General features: G+C 39.6%; 1 protein-coding gene across 1 annotated transcript in view; it reads right to left on the bottom strand.

Moving 5' to 3' along the window:
• The window catches only part of WDR44 (WD repeat domain 44), a 430,050-nt gene that overhangs the window by 222,826 nt on the left and 186,876 nt on the right, over positions 1–20,348 (bottom strand). Inside the window, exons 4-6 of the mRNA XM_053714643.1 lie at positions 14,153–14,286; positions 13,779–13,880; positions 6,964–7,100 (exon numbers count right to left, since the gene is read on the bottom strand). Of these exons, the coding sequence (XP_053570618.1) occupies positions 6,964–7,100; positions 13,779–13,880; positions 14,153–14,286 (373 nt within the window). The remainder of the gene's footprint in view (positions 1–6,963; positions 7,101–13,778; positions 13,881–14,152; positions 14,287–20,348) is intronic.

The following is a 20,348-nucleotide window of genomic DNA, read 5'->3' as shown; positions in this document are numbered from 1 at the left end:
ACTTAGAAAATCTGCTTCCCAGTTCTCCACTCCTGGGATATAGATTGCTGATAGATGGCAAGAGTGAGTCTCTGCCCATCAAATTATTTTGGTAACCTCCATCATCGCTAGAGAACTCTTTGTTCCCCCCTGATGATTGATATACGCTACAGTCGTGATATTGTCCGACTGGAATCTTATGAATCTGGCCGAAGCCAGCTGAGGTGCCCCTGTTTTTAATAGCATTTTTAAAAAGTAAATTTATGCTTACTTGATAAATTAATTTCTTCTATGATACGACGAGTCCACGGATTTCATCCTTACTTGTGGGATATTAACCTCCTGCTAACAGGAAGTGGCAAAGATCACCACAGCAGAGCTGTATATATAGCTCCTCCCTTCCCTCCACCCCCAGTCATTCGACCGAAGGTTTAGGAAGAGAAAGGAAAAGCTAAAGGTGCAGAGGTGACTGAAGTTTATAAAAAGTATAATATAATCTAAATCTGTCTGAAAAATGACAGAGAGGGCCGTGGACTTGTCGTATCGTAGAAGAAATTAATTTATCAGGTAAGCATAAATTTACTTTTCTTCTACAAGATACGAGTCCACGGATTTCATCCTTACTTGTGGGATACAATACCAAAGCTACAGGACACGGATGAAACGGGAGGGACAAGACAGAGACCTAAACGGAAGGCACCACTGCTTGAAGAACCTTTCTCCCAAAAACAGCCTCAGAAGAAGCAAAAGTATCAAATTTGGAAAATTTGGAAAAAGTATGAAGAGACGACCAAGTCGCAGCCTTGCAAATCTGATCAACATAAGCATAGTTTTTAAACGCCCATGTGGAAGCCACAGCCTAGTAGAATGAGCCGTAGTAATTCTTTCAGGAGGCTGCTGTCCAGCAGTCTCATATGCCAGGTGGATGATACTCTTCAGCCAAAAAGAAAGAGGTAGCCGTAGCTTTCTGACCCCTACGCTTTCCAGAATAAACAATGAATAATGAAGATGAATGATGGAAATCCTTAGTTGCCTGTAAGTAAAACTTTAAGGCACGGACCACATCCAAGTTATGTAACAGACACTCCTTCTTGGAAGAAGGATTAGGACACAATGAAGGAACAACAATTTCCTGATTAATATTCTTATTAGAAACAACCTTAGGGAGGAAACCAGGTTTGGTACGTAAAACCACCTTATCAGAATGGAAGATAAGATAAGGTGAATCACATTGTAATGCTGAAAAGCTCAGAAACTCTACGAGCAGAAGAAATAGCAACCAAAAACAAACCTTTCCAAGATAACAGCTTAATATCTATGGAATGCAAAGGTTCAAACGTAACCCCTTGAAGAACATTAAGAACTAAATTCAAACTCCAGGGCGGAGCAATTGGTCTAAATACAGGCTTAATTCTGGTTAGAGCCTGACAAAGACTGAATATCTGCCAAACGTTTGTGTAGCAAAATTGACAAAGCAGAAATCTGTCCCTTTAAGGAATTCGCTGATAACCCTTTCTCCAATCCTTCTTGGAGAAAAGACAGAATCCTAGGAATCCTAACTGTACTCCATGAGTAGCCCTTGGATTCACACCAAAAAAGATATTTACGCCATATCTTATGATAGATCTTTTTTAGTGACAGGCTTACGTGCCTGTATCAAAGTATCAATAACCGAATCTGAGAATCCCCGCTTAGATTAAATCAAGCGTTCAATCTCCAGTCAGCTGCAGAGAATTTAGATTTGGGTGTTGGAGGGTCCTTGAATGAGAAGGTCCTGTCTCAATGGAAGTTTCCACAGTGGCAGAGAGGACATGTCCACTAGATCCACATACAAAGTCCTGCGTGGCTAGGCAGGCACGATCAGAATTACTGAAGCTCTCTCCTGTTTGATCCGAGCAATCACGCGTGGAAGGAGAGGAAACGGTGGAAACACATAAGCTAGGCTGAACGACCAAGGCACTGCCAAGGCATCTATCAGTTCGGCCTGGATCCGTATCTTGGAAGCTTGGCATTCTGTCGAGATGCCATCAGATCCAACTCCGGTCTGCCCCATCGGAGAATCAGAGAGGCAAACACCTCCGGTGGAGTTCCCACTCCCCCGGATGAAAAGTCTGCCGACTTAGAAAATCCGCTTCGCAGTTCTCTACTCCTGGGATGTAGATTGCTAACAGATAACAACAGTGGGCCTCCGCCCATCGAATTATCTTGGGTACTTCTATCATCGCCAAGGAACTTCTTGTTCCCCCCTAATGATTTACATAAGCCACAGTCGTGATATTGTCCGACTGGAATCTGATGAATTTGGCCGAAACCAACTGAGGCCATGCCTGAAGTGCATTGAATATTGCTCTCAATTCCAGAATATTGATTGGAAGTAGAGACTCCACCTGAGTCCATACACCCTGAGCCTTCAGGGAATTCTAGACTGCACCCCAGCCCAGTAGGCTGGCGTCCGTTGTCACTATCACCCACGAGGGTCTGCGGAAACACATCCCCTGGGACAGATGATCCGTTGACAGCCACCAAAGAAGAGAGCCTCTGGTCTCTAGATCCAGATTTATCTGAGAAGATAAATTTGCATAGTCCCCATTCCACTGTCTGAGCATGCACAGCTGCAGTGGTCTGAGATGAAAACGAGCAAACGGAATGATGTCCATTGCCGCTACCATTAATCCAATTACCTCCATACACTGAGCCACTGAAGGCCGAGGAATGGACTGAAGGGCTCGGCAAGTATCTAGAATTTTTGACTTTCTGATCTCCGTCAGAAATATTTTCATGTCTACAGAATCTATCAGAGTTCCCAAGAAGGGAACCCTTGTCCGTAGAACTAGTGAACTCTTTTCTAGGTTCACCTTCCAACCGTGAGTTCTCAGAAAGGACAACACTGTGTCTGTATGAGAATACGTCAGATGAGAAGTTGACGCCTGAATCAAAATATCGTCCAGATAAAGCGCCACTGCTATACCCCGCGGTCTGAGAACCGCCAGAAGGGACCCTAGAACCTTTGTGAAGATCCTGGGTGCTGTGGCCTACCCGAAGGGAAGAGCCACAAACTGAAAATGTTTGTAAAGGAAGGCAAACCTTAGGAACTGATGATGATCTTTGTAAATAGGGATATGAAGGTATGCATCCTTCAAGTCCACGGTAGTCATAAATTGACCCTACTGGATCATTGGTAAAATTGTTCGTATAGTCTCCATCTTGAACAATGAGAAACTTGTTTAGACACTTGAGATCTAAAATGGGTCTGAAAGTTCCCTCTTTTTTGGGAACCACGAAAAGATTTGAGCAAAACCTCTAACCCTGTTCCAGTCTTGGAACGGGACGAATTACTCCCATAGTATAGAGGTCTTTTACACAACGTTAGAACGCCTCTCTTTTTATCTGGTCTACAGACAATCGTGAAAGAAGAAATCTCCCTCTTAGGAGAAAATCCTCGAATTCCAGTTGATACCCGTGGGTCACGATTTCCAATGCCCAGGGGTCCTGAACATCTCTTGCCCAAGCCTGGGCAAAGAAAGAAAGTCTGCCCCCTACAAGATACGGTCCCGGATGGGGGGCCGCCCCTTCATGCTGTCTTTGTAGCAGCAGCGGGCTTCTTGAGTTGTTTACCTTTGTTCCAAGCCTGGTTGGGTTTCCAGATAGACTTAGACTGAACAAAATTCCCTTCTTGCTTTGTGGAGGAAGAGGAAGCAGAGGGTACTCCTTTAAAATTTCGAAAGGAATGAAAATTATTTGGTCTATCCCTCATCTTAACAGACTTATCTTGAGGTAGGGTGTGACCTTTACCTCCAGTAATGTCAGAAATTATTTCCTTCAACTCAGGCCCGAATAGGGTCTTACCCTTGAAAGGAATAGCTAAAAGCTTAGATTTTGATGACATATCAGCAGACCACGATTTTAACCATAACGCTCTACGCGCTAAAATGGCAAATCCTGCATTTTTCGCCGCCAATTTAGCAATTTGAAAGGCAGCATCTGTAATAAAAGAAGCTAGCTTGATAGCCTTAATTCTATCCAAAATGTCCTCTAAAGGAGTCTCAACCTTCAGAGACTCTTCTAGAGCATCAAACCAAAAAGCTGCTGCAGTAGTAACTGGAACAATGCAAGCTGTTGGTTGTAAAAGAAAACCCTGATGAATAAATAATTTCTTTAGAAGACCCTCCAACTTCTTATCCATAGGGTCTTTAAAAGCACAACTGTCTTCAATAGGTATAGTTGTATGCTTAGCCAGGGTAGAAATAGCTCCCTCCACCTTAGGGACCGACTGCCAAGAGTCCCGAATGGAGTCTGATATGGGATACATTTTCTTGAAATTAGGATGAGGAGAGAACAGTATACCCGGTCTATCCCATTCCTTTTTTACAATTTCTGAAATTCTTTTAGGAACCGGAAAAACATCAGTTGTCCATTTTACACAATTTTTCTGGTGGTATCACAATAGGGTCACAATCATCCAGAGTCGCTAAAACCTCTCGAAGTAACAGCCGGAGGTGTTCAAGCTTAAATTTAAAGGACATGACGTCCGAATCTGTCTGAGGTAACATACTTCCAGGGTCTGAAAGTTCTCCCTCAGACAACAACTCCCTGACCCCCAGCTCAGAGCCCTGTGAGGGTACATCGGAAATAGCCAACAAGGCATCAGAGAATTCAGTATTCACATTAATACCTGACCTACTGCGTTTAACCTGTAACACTGGTAACTTAGATAATACCTCTGTAAGGGTAGTTGACATAACTGCAGCCATATCCTGCAGAGTAAAAGAATTAGACGCACTTGAAGTACTTGACGTCGCTTGTGTGGGCGTTACAGGTTGTGACACTTGGGGAGAATTAGATGGCATATCCTGATTCTCTTCAGACTGAGAATCATTCTTAGGAACACTTTCTTTACCTAAAATATTCTTTTTACATTGTAAGGCCTTTTCAGTACAAAAGGTACACAAAGTAACACAAATTGTGGTGTGTGAAACACACACCAAAGTAGCGCAAATAACCTGAAATACGGCAATAATATAAATAATATAAACACCTAAAAGAACAGATTATCAAATATATATGTACAAATTTTCAGATATAAATAGCACCAAATCCGGTGATAAAAGTACAAAAGATCTCCTTATACTTGACCCAATCTGGTATAAAGTCAAGTAATGCAAAAGACTCCAGCAGCTCCTCTTAGACAGGTGATTCCACAGACCTTGATTGTAAGCAAGTTTTCTAGCGCTCCTCTCTTCTATTTTTTAGAAAACTTGCTTACACAAAGTAAGAGGGTGTTCCACAATGGCTTCTAAACACATAGAACAATTAGTTTCCTCAATGTCAGACATGTTGAACAGACTAGTACTAGCCACACTAGTCGCAAATCACCTCATATATTGATTCAAAACATTCTTAGAAAAATGTGTACTGCGCTTTAAGAAATAAAAAACGCAACAATTTTTCTCAAACTGCCTAAAGCGATTGAAAAAGCTAAAAAATCAAATATAATAATTTAACTGGCCCAAAAATTATTGCACCTTATAAGTAAATGATGTATTTACCCTCTAAGAAGCATTTGATGTGAAAAAATGACCCCTGCACCTCGACACAGCTCTGCTGTGGCGCCTACCTGCCCCAGGGTACTGTAAAAATGACTCGACAACGATCCGGTGAACAGAACACAATTCTAGGCCCCACCGGAGCCAATGCCTGCTGCCTTCTCAGTCAGAGTAAACTGCGAGTCTGAGCGCGCAAAATAGGCCCCGCCCATCATGGACGTCATCTGAAAAGTTTGTTTAACCGCATGGGAAGCGGTTTGGAAAATAAAGCCATGAGGTCCCCTAAACTCATATAATAATAAACTGCAGCCCTACTGATCTTTTTAATTAATAAATATATAAATGTCAACTGCCTCTCCCAGTGTCCAGCCCAATACAGATATAAGCAATATGTATGCAACATAAGGATTTTCAGTAACACCCTCAGTAATACTGGTATACTGCTTACCCCTTCCCTTGCAGGGAAAAATGTCAGCCAAGTCTGATATAACAAGTCTCCTCAGAAATAAAAGACTAAACATACCTCAATGCTGCTTGTAGCATGACACTGTTCTCCACACTGAAAATTTCTCTTGCACTACCTTCAGAAGCTCTGTGGGAACCAAAATGGATCTTAGTTACATCAGCTAAGATCATCAACCTCAGGGCAGAAATCTTCTTCCATATCTCCCTGAGGAAAATAGTACACACCGGTACCATTTAAAATAAAAAACTTCTTGATTGAAGAATCTAAAAACTAACACCTCACTTTACCTCTTCCTATTACTAACACAGGCAAAGAGAATGACTGGGGGTGGAGGGAAGGGAGGAGCTATATATACAGCTCTGCTGTGGTGCTCTTTGCCACTTCTTGTTAGCAGGAGGTTAATATCCCACAAGTAAGGATGAAATCCCTTGACTCGTCGTATCTTGTAGAAGAAAAACGGGCACTCATTCATTCAACTTTACATTCACTTTAAGCAAGGAAACACTTCTATCCTGGCATGATAATACCACATTTGTTGTAAGCTATAGACCACTTTGAACTGCTAAGTTTTGTGGCACATTTAAAATATTAAAAACTAGAACAGTGTGAGGCAAGAGATTACAACCCTGGGTATATAGAGTATTTAGGGTGCAGCATGAAATACATGATGAAGATGAAAGTTAGGAACAGTGCAATGAAGACAATGTATGTCTGATGAGGCAATATTACTTTGTTTCTTTAAAAGCCCATTTACATGTCCTGCCCTTTAAATCCTATATTGCTATATATATATATATATATATATATATATATATATATATATATATATATATATATATATATATATATACACAGAACAAATCAGCATTATGTTTTTTTTTTTAACACATAGCAACCAAAAGAGATAAAATACAAATTATACAGCATGTTTATTAGTAGAATAAAAGAAGGTAGAAGGCCTATTTTCACCCTTACCTTACATACTCCTTCGTCCTTCTCATGATGTGTAAAGTCAAAGGGTTAATGCCTGTTGGCAACTTTTCTTCTGCCAAACTCAGCGGAATTTCTTCTCCTGTATCCAAGTTCTTAATCATCACACTTGCTAAGATTTCCTGCAATGGCAAAAATGAGTATACAATATGTATTTCAGGCAGAGGATGCCCTAAAATGGTTCTCCCTTCACAAATTAGTCATTTACCAATTTTATTCAAGATAAGAGGTAGGATGTTAAAAGTGGTATTAAAAACACTCCTATTAAAGTTATTGAAAAAAAAATATTTAAAAGGGACATGAAAGACAAAATTAAACATTCATAAAAACAGAATTTATGTTTACCTGATAAATTACTTTCTCCAACGGTGTGTCCGGTCCACGGCGTCATCCTTACTTGTGGGATATTCTCTTCCCCAACAGGAAATGGCAAAGAGCCCAGCAAAGCTGGTCACATGATCCCTCCTAGGCTCCGCCTTCCCCAGTCATTCGACCGACGTAAAGGAGGAATATTTGCATAGGAGAAATCATATGGTACCGTGGTGACTGTAGTTAAAGAAAATAAATTATCAGACCTGATTAAAAAACCAGGGCGGGCCGTGGACCGGACACACCGTTGGAGAAAGTAATTTATCAGGTAAACATAAATTCTGTTTTCTCCAACATAGGTGTGTCCGGTCCACGGCGTCATCCTTACTTGTGGGAACCAATACCAAAGCTTTAGGACACGGATGATGGGAGGGAGCAAATCAGGTCACCTAGATGGAAGGCACCACGGCTTGCAAAACCTTTCTCCCAAAAATAGCCTCAGAAGAAGCAAAAGTATCAAATTTGTAAAATTTAGTAAAAGTGTGCAGTGAAGACCAAGTCGCTGCCTTACATATCTGATCAACAGAAGCCTCGTTCTTGAAGGCCCATGTGGAAGCCACGGCCCTAGTGGAATGAGCTGTGATTCTTTCAGGAGGCTGCCGTCCGGCAGTCTCGTAAGCCAATCTGATGATGCTTTTAAGCCAAAAAGAGAGAGAGGTAGAACTTGCTTTTTGACCTCTCCTTTTACCAGAATAAACAACAAACAAGGAAGATGTTTGTCTGAAATCCTTTGTAGCATCTAAATAGAATTTTAGAGCACGAACCACATCCAAATTGTGCAACAAACGTTCCTTCTTTGAAACTGGATTCGGACACAAAGAAGGCACGACTATCTCCTGGTTAATGTTTTTGTTAGAAACAACTTTCGGAAGAAAACCAGGTTTAGTACGCAAAACCACCTTATCTGCATGGAACACCAGATAAGGAGGAGAACACTGCAGAGCAGATAACTCTGAAACTCTTCTAGCAGAAGAAATTGCAACCAAAAACAAAACTTTCCAAGATAATAACTTAATATCTACGGAATGTAAGGGTTCAAACGGAACCCCCTGAAGAACTGAAAGAACTAAATTGAGACTCCAAGGAGGAGTCAAAGGTTTGTAAACAGGCTTGATTCTAACCAGAGCCTGAACAAAAGCTTGAACATCTGGCACAGCCGCCAGCTTTTTGTGAAGTAAAACAGATAAAGCAGAAATCTGTCCCTTCAAAGAACTTGCAGATAATCCTTTCTCCAAACCTTCTTGAAGAAAGGATAGAATCTTAGGAATTTTTATCTTGTTCCATGGGAATCCTTTAGATTCACACCAACAGATATATTTTTTCCATATTTTATGGTAGATTTTTCTAGTTACAGGCTTTCTGGCCTGAACAAGAGTATCAATGACAGAATCTGAGAACCCTCGCTTTGATAAAATCAAGCGTTCAATCTCCAAGCAGTCAGTTGAAGTGAGGCCAGATTCGGATGTTCGAACGGACCTTGAACAAGAAGGTCCTGTCTCAAAGGTAGCTTCCATGGTGGAGCCGATGACATATTCACCAGGTCTGCATACCAAGTCCTGCGTGGCCACGCAGGAGCTATCAAGATCACCGATGCCCTCTCCTGATTGATCCTGGCTACCAGCCTGGGGATGAGAGGAAACGGTGGGAATACATAAGCTAGGTTGAAGATCCAAGGTGCTACTAGTGCATCTACTAGAGTCGCCTTGGGATCCCTGGATCTGGACCCGTAGCAAGGAACCTTGAAGTTCTGACGAGAGGCCATCAGATCCATGTCTGGAATGCCCCACAATTGAGTAATTTGGGCAAAGATTTCCGGATGGAGTTCCCACTCCCCCGGATGAAATGTCTGACGACTCAGAAAATCCGCTTCCCAATTTTCCACTCCTGGGATGTGGATTGCAGACAAGTGGCAGGAGTGAGTCTCCGCCCATTGAATGATTTTGGTCACTTCTTCCATCGCCAGGGAACTCCTTGTTCCCCCTTGATGGTTGATATACGCCACAGTCGTCATGTTGTCTGATTGAAACCGTATGAATTTGGCCTTTGCTAGCTGAGGCCAAGCCTTGAGAGCATTGAATATCGCTCTCAGTTCCAGAATATTTATTGGGAGAAGAGATTCTTCCCGAGACCAAAGACCCTGAGCTTTCAGGAGTTCCCAGACCGCGCCCCAGCCCACCAGACTGGCGTCGGTCGTGACAATGACCTACTCTGGTCTGCGGAAGCTCATCCCCTGTGACAGGTTGTCCAGGGTCAGCCACCAACGGAGTGAATCTCTGGTCCTCTGATCTACTTGTATCGTCGGAGACAAGTCTGTATAATCCCCATTCCACTGACTGAGCATGCACAGTTGTAAAGGTCTCAGATGAATTCGCGCAAAAGGAACTATGTCCATTGCCGCGACCATCAAACCTATTACTTCCATGCACTGCGCTATGGAAGGACGAGGAACAGAATGAAGTACTTGACAAGAGCTTAGAAGTTTTGATTTTCTGGCCTCTGTCAGAAAAATCCTCATTTCTAAGGAGTCTATTATTGTTCCCAAGAAGGGAACTCTTGTTGACGGAGATAGAGAACTTTTTTCTACGTTCACTTTCCACCCGTGAGATCTGAGAAAGGCCAGGACAATGTCCGTATGAGCCTTTGCTTGTGGTAGGGACGACGTTTGAATCAGTATGTCATCCAAGTAAGGTACTACTGCAATGCCCCTTGGTCGTAGCACCGCTAGAAGGGACCCTAGTACCTTTGTGAAAATTCTTGGAGCAGTGGCTAATCCGAATGGAAGTGCCACAAACTGGTAATGCTTGTCCAGAAAGGCGAACCTTAGGAACCGATGATGTTCCTTGTGGATAGGAATATGTAGATACGCATCCTTTAAATCCACCGTGGTCATGAATTGACCTTCCTGGATGGAAGGAAGAATTGTCCGAATGGTTTCCATTTTGAACGATGGAACCTTGAGAAACTTGTTTAGGATCTTGAGATCTAAGATTGGTCTGAATGTTCCCTCTTTTTTGGGAACTATGAACAGATTGGAGTAGAATCCCATCCCTTGTTCTCCTAATGGAACAGGATGAATCACTCCCATTTTTAACAGGTCTTCTACACAATGTAAGAATGCCTGTCTTTTTATGTGGTCTGAAGACAATTGAGACCTGTGGAACCTCCCCCTTGGGGGAAGCCCCTTGAATTCCAGAAGATAACCTTGGGAGACTATTTCTAGCGCCCAAGGATCCAGAACATCTCTTGCCCAAGCCTGAGCGAAGAGAGAAAGTCTGCCCCCCACCAGATCCGGTCCCGGATCGGGGGCCAACATCTCATGCTGTCTTGGTAGCAGTGGCAGGTTTCTTGGCCTGCTTACCTTTGTTCCAGCCTTGCATTGGCCTCCAGGCTGGCTTGGCTTGAGAAGTATTACCCTCTTGCTTAGAGGATGTAGCACTTGGGGCTGGTCCGTTTCTGCGAAAGGGACGAAAATTTGGTTTATTTTTAGCCTTGAAAGACCTATCCTGAGGAAGGGCGTGGCCCTTACCCCCAGTGATATCAGAAATAATCTCTTTCAAGTCAGGGCCAAACAGCGTTTTCCCCTTGAAAGGTATGTTAAGCAATTTGTTCTTGGAAGACGCATCCGCTGACCAAGATTTTAGCCAAAGCGCTCTGCGCGCCACAATAGCAAACCCTGAATTTTTCGCCGCTAATCTAGCCAGTTGCAAAGTGGCGTCTAAAGTAAAAGAGTTAGCCAATTTGAGAGCATGAATTCTGTCCATAATCTCCTCATAAGAAGAATCTTTATTGAGCGACTTTTCTAGTTCATCGAACCAGAAACACGCTGCTGTAGTGACAGGAACTATGCATGAAATTGGTTGTAGAAGGTAACCTTGCTGAACAAACATCTTTTTAAGCAAACCCTCTAATTTTTTATCCATAGGATCTTTGAAAGCACAACTATCTTCTATAGGGATAGTAGTGCGTTTGTTTAGAGTAGAAACCGCCCCCTCGACCTTGGGGACTGTCTGCCATAAGTCCTTTCTGGGGTCGACCATAGGAAACAATTTCTTAAATATAGGGGGAGGGACAAAAGGTATGCCGGGCCTTTCCCATTCTTTGTTTACAATGTCCGCCACCCGCTTGGGTATAGGAAAAGCTTCGGGGGGCCCCGGGACCTCTAGGAACTTGTCCATTTTACATAATTTCTCTGGGATGACCAAATTCTCACAATCATCCAGAGTAGATAACACCTCCTTAAGCAGAGCGCGGAGATGTTCCAATTTAAATTTGAATGTAATCACATCAGGTTCAGCTTGTTGAGAAATTTTCCCTGAATCTGAAATTTCTCCCTCAGACAAAACCTCCCTGGCCCCCTCAGACTGGTGTAGGGGCACTTCAGAACCAATATCATCAGCGTCCTCATGCTCTTCAGTATTTTCTAAAACAGAGCAGTCGCGCTTTCGCTGATAAGTGGGCATTTTGGCTAAAATGTTTTTGATAGAATTATCCATTACAGCCGTTAATTGTTGCATAGTAAGGAGTATTGGCGCACTAGATGTACTAGGGGCCTCCTGTGTGGGCAAGACTGGCGTAGACGAAGGAGGGGATGATGCAGTACCATGCTTACTCCCCTCACTTGAGGAATCATCTTGGGCATCATTTTCTCTAAATTTTGTGTCACATAAATCACATCTATTTAAATGAGAAGGAACCTTGGCTTCCCCACATACAGAACATAGTCTATCTGATAGTTCAGACATGTTAAACAGGCATAAACTTGATAACAAAGTACAAAAAACGTTTTAAAATAAAACCGTTACTGTCACTTTAAATTTTAAACTGAACACACTTTATTACTGAAAATGTGAAAAAGTATGAAGGAATTGTTCAAAATTCACCAAAATTTCACCACAGTATCTTAAAGCCTTAAAAGTATTGCACACCAAATTTGAAAGCTTTAACTCTTAAAATAACGGAACCGGAGCCGTTTTTATATTTAACCCCTATACAGTCCCTGGTATCTGCTTTGCTGAGACCCAACCAAGCCCAAAGGGGAATACGATACCAAATGACGCCTTCGGTAAGCTTTTTCTATGTATCTGAGCTCCTCACACATGCATCTGCATGTCTTGCTTCCCAAAAACAACTGCGCAATAGAGGCGCGAAAATGAGGCTCTGCCTATGATTAGAGAAGGCCCCCAGTGAAAAAGGTGTCCAATACAGTGCCTGCCGGTTATTTTACATAATTCCCAAGAATAAAATAACTCCTCAAAACTATGAAGTATTAAAAATGCTTATATATCAATCGTTTTAGCCCAGAAAAATGTCTACCAGTCTTTAAAGCCCTTGTGAAGCCCTTTATTCTCATTTAATAAAAATGGCTTACCGGATCCCATAGGGAAAATGACAGCTTCCAGCATTACCAAGTCTTGTTAGAAATGTGTCATACCTCAAGCAGCAAAAGTCTGCTCACTGTTTCCCCCAACTGAAGTTAATTCCTCTCAACAGTCCTGTGTGGAAACAGCCATCGATTTTAGTAACGGTTGCTAAAATCATTTTCCTCTTACAAACAGAAATCTTCATCTCTTTTCTGTTTCAGAGTAAATAGTACATACCAGCACTATTTTAAAATAACAAACTCTTGATTGAAGAATAAAAACTACATTTAAACACCAAAAAACTCTAAGCCATCTCCGTGGAGATGTTGCCTGTACAATGGCAAAGAGAATGACTGGGGAAGGCGGAGCCTAGGAGGGATCATGTGACCAGCTTTGCTGGGCTCTTTGCCATTTCCTGTTGGGGAAGAGAATATCCCACAAGTAAGGATGACGCCGTGGACCGGACACACCTATGTTGGAGAAAAGCATTGAATTTTAAATAACGTTCTAATTTACTTTTATTACAGCATAACTAAGCTTAAGAGTGTGCATGTGTCCTGAGCACTATATGGCAGCAGTGTGTGTAGTAATGTTATATTGTTGAGAAATAAAGGGTAACAGTGTTTGCAAATGTAAGCACTGCTGCCATTAAGTGCTCAAACCTCATGCACACTCCTGAGCCTATATAGGCATGTACTTCCACAAAGAATACCAATAGAACTAAGTAAATTACATAATAGAAATAAATTGGAACCTTGTATAAAATAGCATAATGTATCTGAATTACTGAAGTTTAAATTTTGACTTTCACGTCCCTTCAAAGTTTTATATGGCACGTACACTTTATATACAAAATCGTAATAATGTGTAATAATACAACAAATGAAGGATTGTCCATATGTAAATGCTGCAATAAGGGGGATAAATTAGTTTTTTAACCTATTACTGGTATGATTTGGTTAGAACTATAGATACAACAAAATAAATACATTTAAAAACAGACTATTTTAAAAGTCTATATACAAAACATATTTAGACTTTACAGGAAAATGTATATTGTTAAAGCATCACCTCATCAGTGAGTTCTCTTCCTGAGTTAGACCGAGGTCTCTGGGGCCCAAGGCTTTCAGTTGCTGTACATGATAACTGCCCATCTGCGGCTTTACCATTCTCCTGACAAACATAAAAGTGTAAAAATAAAACACACAATATGAAAAATGGTGGGTGGAGCTACACCCCACCAAAGAAGGATTCCAGCTTCAGTAGAACACTTCTCATTCTGCGATTATCTAACTAAATATACATTTATATAAACAAATATCACTCAGTGCCAGTCTCCGCAATCTTAGGAACTTTTTGTGATGATCTGGTTATTAGAATGACCTTAAAAAACACTAATGTCCAATATCTAGTTTTTTAAAGTGAATATAAAGAGATTTACTAACCTGAGCTGTAACTACTTTGTCTCCACTTGTTGCACTGGCTAAGTCCAGGGATGGTTGAGAATCTCCTCTGTTTATGCCCTCTGTTATTGGGTTTGGAGAGAGAAGACTGCCGGCCAAGAAAGCATCTTTTGTAACTATAAAACATCCAGTACAGAGAATTGAGACACCTAGTTATTTGAATATAGGTATTCTAGTATTATTCAACAGTCTTACAGATAAAATTAGCTTGCTAGAGCTTTCCTGCTTCAAACAGGAAGAAGTCTTTTTTATTATATTGCAAATAACAAATTTAAAACATAATCTAAAAATGCTAAAAAGGGACCGTAGAGTAAAAATTAACATTCTTGATTCAGACACAGCATGCATGCAGTTCAGAGAATGCATACTTAGGTAGGCTCAGAGGCAACTAGGTATGCATTTCAACAAAGACTACCAAGAGAACAGAGCAAATTAGATAATAGGAGTAAAGGTTAACACAAAACAGTGTAAATAGGGCACTATCACTTTAAAATTGTGCAATTCTGCACAAAGTAAAGACTCAGATGCTAGGTGTGAATAGATACTCAAAGTATCTATTAAACACAATAAAATGTAAAAAGGGGCACTGTCACTTTAAGATAAGCCAATCTGCAATGACTGGGGAAACAAATATTTGGTATAAATTGTTACTCAGAATTTCAGTAAGTGATATGTAGATATGCAATGTGTAAATACAAATTACAATAATGCATATATAAAATATAACCTATATAGATATACTTCAAGGTGCATAAATTAGAAAAAAGGATTATATATTTGTAAATAAAAGTCCAATTGAAATGTGTGTTTTTGGAAACACACACACAGTTTAACAGGCTGCTCTCCTCAGGGTAATGGCCATCCACTTCATAACAGATCTATAGAAAAGGGAGAAGGCGCAACATAGCGTGATTCTGCGCATATATGCTAGATATACAATTATGAATCACATACACTCACATGTATTCAAGCACTGTAATGTAGTACAAACTAAGCAGACCAGATCCTCTGAGTTGTCCGGTAAACTCTCTCCAGGTATATATGACAGGAACTGCTGCAAAGGAGTGTGTTTCACTCTGATGTGTGCTCTATAAATATAAGAGACAATCCCCACATAGCATAATACTGTATGGATGAAAATATTTTGCTAATAGGTGGATAAATGACACTTACCTGTGGTCTAGCACTGTAATGCAGTGCAGACTAGGCAGGCCAGAGCCTCTAAGCTGTCCGGCAAGCTCTCCTCTACGATCAAGTATGACCAGGTGTATGGTGTATCTTTCAGCTTGCTTGCAGAGTTCAGGGTGTGGTTAATAACCACAAAAAAATGTTTGTTATTGTGAATAAAAAAAGTGGATCAAAAAGTAACTTCGGAAAACTTAAAAACAAGTGTTTATTAAACACATAGAAAAAATACAGTGACGCGTTTCTCAGTAATGTTACCGTTTCCTCAGGCTGATAAAAAACTATTTATGTAAGAATTTACCTGAAATTCATTTCTTTCATATTGGCAAGAGTCCATGAGCTAGTGACGTATGGGATATACAATCCTACCAGGAGGGGAAAAGTTTCCCAAACCTCAAAATACCTATAAATACACCCCTCAACACACCCACAATTCAGTTTAACGAATAGCCAAGTAGTGGGGTGATAAGAAAGGAGCAAAAGCATAAACAAAGGTATTGGAATAATTGTGCTTTATACAAAAAAATCATAACCACCATAAAAAGGGTGGGCCTCATGGACTCTTGCCAATATGAAAGAAATGAATTTATCAGGTAAATTCTTACATAAATTATGTTTTCTTTCAGGTAATTATATACATACATACATACGCATGAGCACCCAGGGCTGAGCATGTTGCAGGGTCATAGGATGTGTACACGGTCCGGTCTAGGAGTGCAGTCCCCTTCCGTGTTTTGTATATGACTGGGGTGATTACATAAGCCTGTGCACCCTTCACTTGTTCCCAGTTTGTTTGGATTGAGAGCTTGCATTGTGTGGCTGTTTTAGGGTCCCAGGTTTTTGGAAAGGACCTTGACGCGGTACCTGGGCTTGTCCCATTTGGCCAGATGCGGTAACTAACCTTTCCATTTTTGCTTTTAATCTTAGCTGGGAGCTTGCTAGTGAGTGCAGGTTTTTCTCTGTGTGTTGTATTAATTTGTTTTGTAATTTCCCCTATGGTTCTTGCACCCAGACCTGTCTGGGGTTAACTGCCTGTGACTATGGCGACAGCACAGCTTCTTGTGAGTGCCACTGAGCACCCAGGGCTGAGCATGTTGCAAGGTCATGGGATGTGTACCCGGTCCGGTCGGTCTAGGAGTGCAGTCCCCTTCCGTGTTTATATATATATATATATATATATATATATATATATATATATATATATATATATATATATATATATATATATATATATATACACATATACATATAGATATACATACACACATACACACACAACCTATTGCACATGTCTGACACACATCTGCAGGTACAAACTAAATGATAAAAGTTGGCGTTATTTTCACTTATTATATAATAAAATAAAGTGAAGTAAAGTGGCCGTGTTGCAATTCCTTCTACAGATGTATATTGAATTATATTGTATAAGCTATTATGAATCATTCAACGTTATTGAGCGTAACATCAAACGTTCAGCAGATCACTTTTTTGATCAGTACTGTGTAATTCTAATCTACTATCAAACATATGTGAAAATATGAAAATACGTGATAGTGAAGTGCTAAATTATAGAGTTAGTGTTCTTATCATAGTATTGTTGAGATGGTTGTTGCTACGTACACATTTGAGTGTCTTAAACTAATCAGGCAAGATAAATGTGTTAAAAATCACAGGATAAGTGCACAGTTGCAACAGATAATTTAGACTAATGTGTTATAAATCACAGAGTAAGTGCACAGTTGCAGCAGATCATTTAGATAAATGTGTTATAGATCAGAGCAAGTGCACAGTTGCAGAAAATTATTCAGATAAATGTATTATAAATCACAGAATAAGTGCACAATTGCAACAGATCATTTAGATAAATGTGTTATAAATCAAAATAAGTGCACACAACAAATAATTTAGGCTAATGTGTTATAAATCACAAAGTAAGTGCACAGTTGTAGCAGATAATGGTGAATATGGGTTTGGGATCATATGTATATCTTAAAACATATATAAGTGTGTGCGCGCTGGGGCACACACCCATTTGTTGTGTGATGCCCACCAATGGAGAAATACTATAGTAATAGAATTTAGAGTATAATTAAAATAAAAGTGAAAAGTAAGGTTAGAACATCAGTTATTGGAATGCCGCTAGGTCCATATTCATGTTGAGACCGTTTGGATATAATGTGCCCAATTGATATATCCAAAAGGTCTCACGCCGGCGTAGTCTATTGAATCTGTTGTATAAATTTGATGCGGGAATGAATTCAATCGGAGTTATGCTAAATATATTTAAATCCCCTTTATGTCTTAAATTGAAGTGTCTAGGAACACTGTGGTTTTTTATATTTTTCATGTTACGATAATGTTCATTCCATCGGGTACGTATAACCCTACAGGTGCGGCCAACATACTGTGTCCCACACAGTTTGCATGTTAGTACATATACCACATATATTGATGCACAAGTTAAATGGTGTGAGATAGGGTATGTTGTGCCGCCAGTGTTGGAAATTAAATGTGTAGTTCCAGGTTTTATATAGGTACACATTCTGCAATTCCTCTTTGAGCATTTATATATGCCCTTTTTTTGGAAATTTCTTGACTATTTAGCATCAAACTTTGTTTTGTATTTGTTTAATTCACAACTATTTTACTAGGGGCTAATAGATTTTTCAGAGTTGGAGGCCGTCTAAAGACACACTTTCGTTTATCCTTGATATTTTTATTCAGAATTGGATCCTTTAAGAGGATGCCCCAATGTTTATTTATAATCTTAGTTATCTTTTTGTGGCTAGTGTTATATTGAGTCACAAAAAGACACTCATTGTCGTTAATGTAATTTTACCCTTTATCCTTGGGATGAAATAATCATCCCTATTATCATTCTTTGCTCTATTTAGACTTTTTTTAATTAATTCAATGGGGTATCCTTTTTCAAGGAATCTTTCTTTAAGTATGAGACTCTGATGGTCATAATCTACTATGTCTTTACAGTTTCTTCTGAGTCTCTTAAATTGTCCATATGGAACATTCATTTTCCAGGGTGAATGGTGGTTACTAGTGTAATCTAAATAGCTGTTGGAATCCACTTTCCTAAAATGACTTTTGGATCCAATACCACCATTCACACTGGAAAAAGATAATAAATCAAGAAATACTATAGATTCGTCCTCTATTACACTAGAAAAAGTAAGTCCCATGTTATTGGTGTTGATATAATTAGTAAAGGATTCAGCAGTGCTGTGGTCACCATTCCATATGATGATCAGGTCATCAATATACCACCCATAGTATACCAGGTTTGCCCCATAGTCTGAGTCATATATGTAATCTATCTAAAACTTGCCCATGTATAAATTGTCAAAACTAGGGGCAAACCTGGTATGCCTCTGGTTTGAAGGTAAAACTCATCTTGGAACAGAAAAAAATTATGTTCCAGAATGAATGATATTAACTGAAGAATAAATTGTTTTTGAAGATGTGTATATATATATATATATATATATATATATATATATATATATTTTTTTTTTTTTTTTCCAAAAATTCCTGTACCACTTTAAGACCAATATTGTGTGGGATGTTAGAATACGAGTGTATATCGCTAGTAATCCACAACCAGTTTGGTTGATAAGGGGGAAGATTTTTCAATTTTGTTAGCAAATCTGAGGAGTCCCATATATATGATTCTAATACCACTACATATTTTTGTAAAAAGGAGTCTACATAGGATGATATATTGTCGGTAAGACTCCCATTTCCAGCAATTATTGGTCTCCCAGGTGGTGATATTTCATTTCTGTAGATCTTTGGGAGATGATAATAAAATGCTTTATTAGGTTTTAAGGGGGGATCAGATATTCTGTTTCATTTTTATTAATGATTCCTTCTTTAAAGCCAAAATCTACAATTCTTTTTAGGATAGTTGTGAACCTTTATGTGGGATCTGATTTAAACTTAGCATAATAGTCTTGGTCATCTAAAATTCTTCTTGCCTCTACAAGATAATCTGATCTGGAGGACTATGCCCCCCCCACCTTGTCCGCTTGGCAGATTATTAATTCCGAGTTCCTTTTGAGGCTATCAAGTGCTGTTTCTTCCACACTATTTAGATTATGTCTCCCATAAATGTTATTGGGTATATTGGACAAGTCTTCCAAGACCATTTGTTTATATAAATCAATATATATATTATCTATCACGGTTGGTGTGAAAGACGATTTTCTTTTAAATGATGTATGTAAATAGTCATTAAGATGTTGAGTTAGTTGGTCAGGTTCACTATAGATAATGTTAGTTTTAATCCTACTGTCCATCTGATTAGTTAGAATGGGCATAGCGTTAATTTCTTTCAATTTTTTCTCAGCAAAAACTTTTTGAAGTGAAAGTTTGCATGTGAAGTTGTTTAAATCCATGAACAAATTAAACATATTATGTTTATTGGATGAGCTTAATGACAGTCCTTTCCCTAATACTCTTATCTCGTCATCAGTCAATTTGTGAGAAGATAAGTTGTATATGCCTTTGGCTAGTGTCTGTAGTCTTTTTCTTGGTGGTTCTACTGCGTCCTCGTGATCCTCTCCTACATAACCTCTTTTTTAATTTTGATTTTGGGGTGTATATGGTGAGGGGCTCTAGATAGCTTTGTATCTTGGTGTAGAACGCCTGTCTAAAAAATGATGTTGGTTATTGTTAGTATTTGCATTAGTTGGTCTTTCGGTATATACTGAACCTGATGGAATTTGTCCATCTGGTTGTTCCAAGGGTAACCTATTTAGGGCTAATGATAATTTTTATTTTTATAAAAGTAATTTTTATTTTGTCTATTTACAGTGGTCCACCCCTGATTTTCATTATGATCATTGGGGTAAGTATTTTCATTATGGTTAGAGGGAAATCTGTTATGTGTCACTATATCTTTAGCTCTCTCTTTATTATAGGTATATGCCATATTGTTGATATAGTCTTCCTCATCCCTAGCCATTTTCTTTTATTTTAT

The sequence above is a fragment of the Bombina bombina genome, chromosome 1, assembly GCF_027579735.1.
Source record: "Bombina bombina isolate aBomBom1 chromosome 1, aBomBom1.pri, whole genome shotgun sequence".
Classification (NCBI taxonomy): Eukaryota; Metazoa; Chordata; class Amphibia; order Anura; family Bombinatoridae; genus Bombina; species Bombina bombina.
The sequence above is the reverse complement of the archived record's forward strand: the minus strand, read 5'-3'. Positions and strand labels throughout refer to the sequence as shown.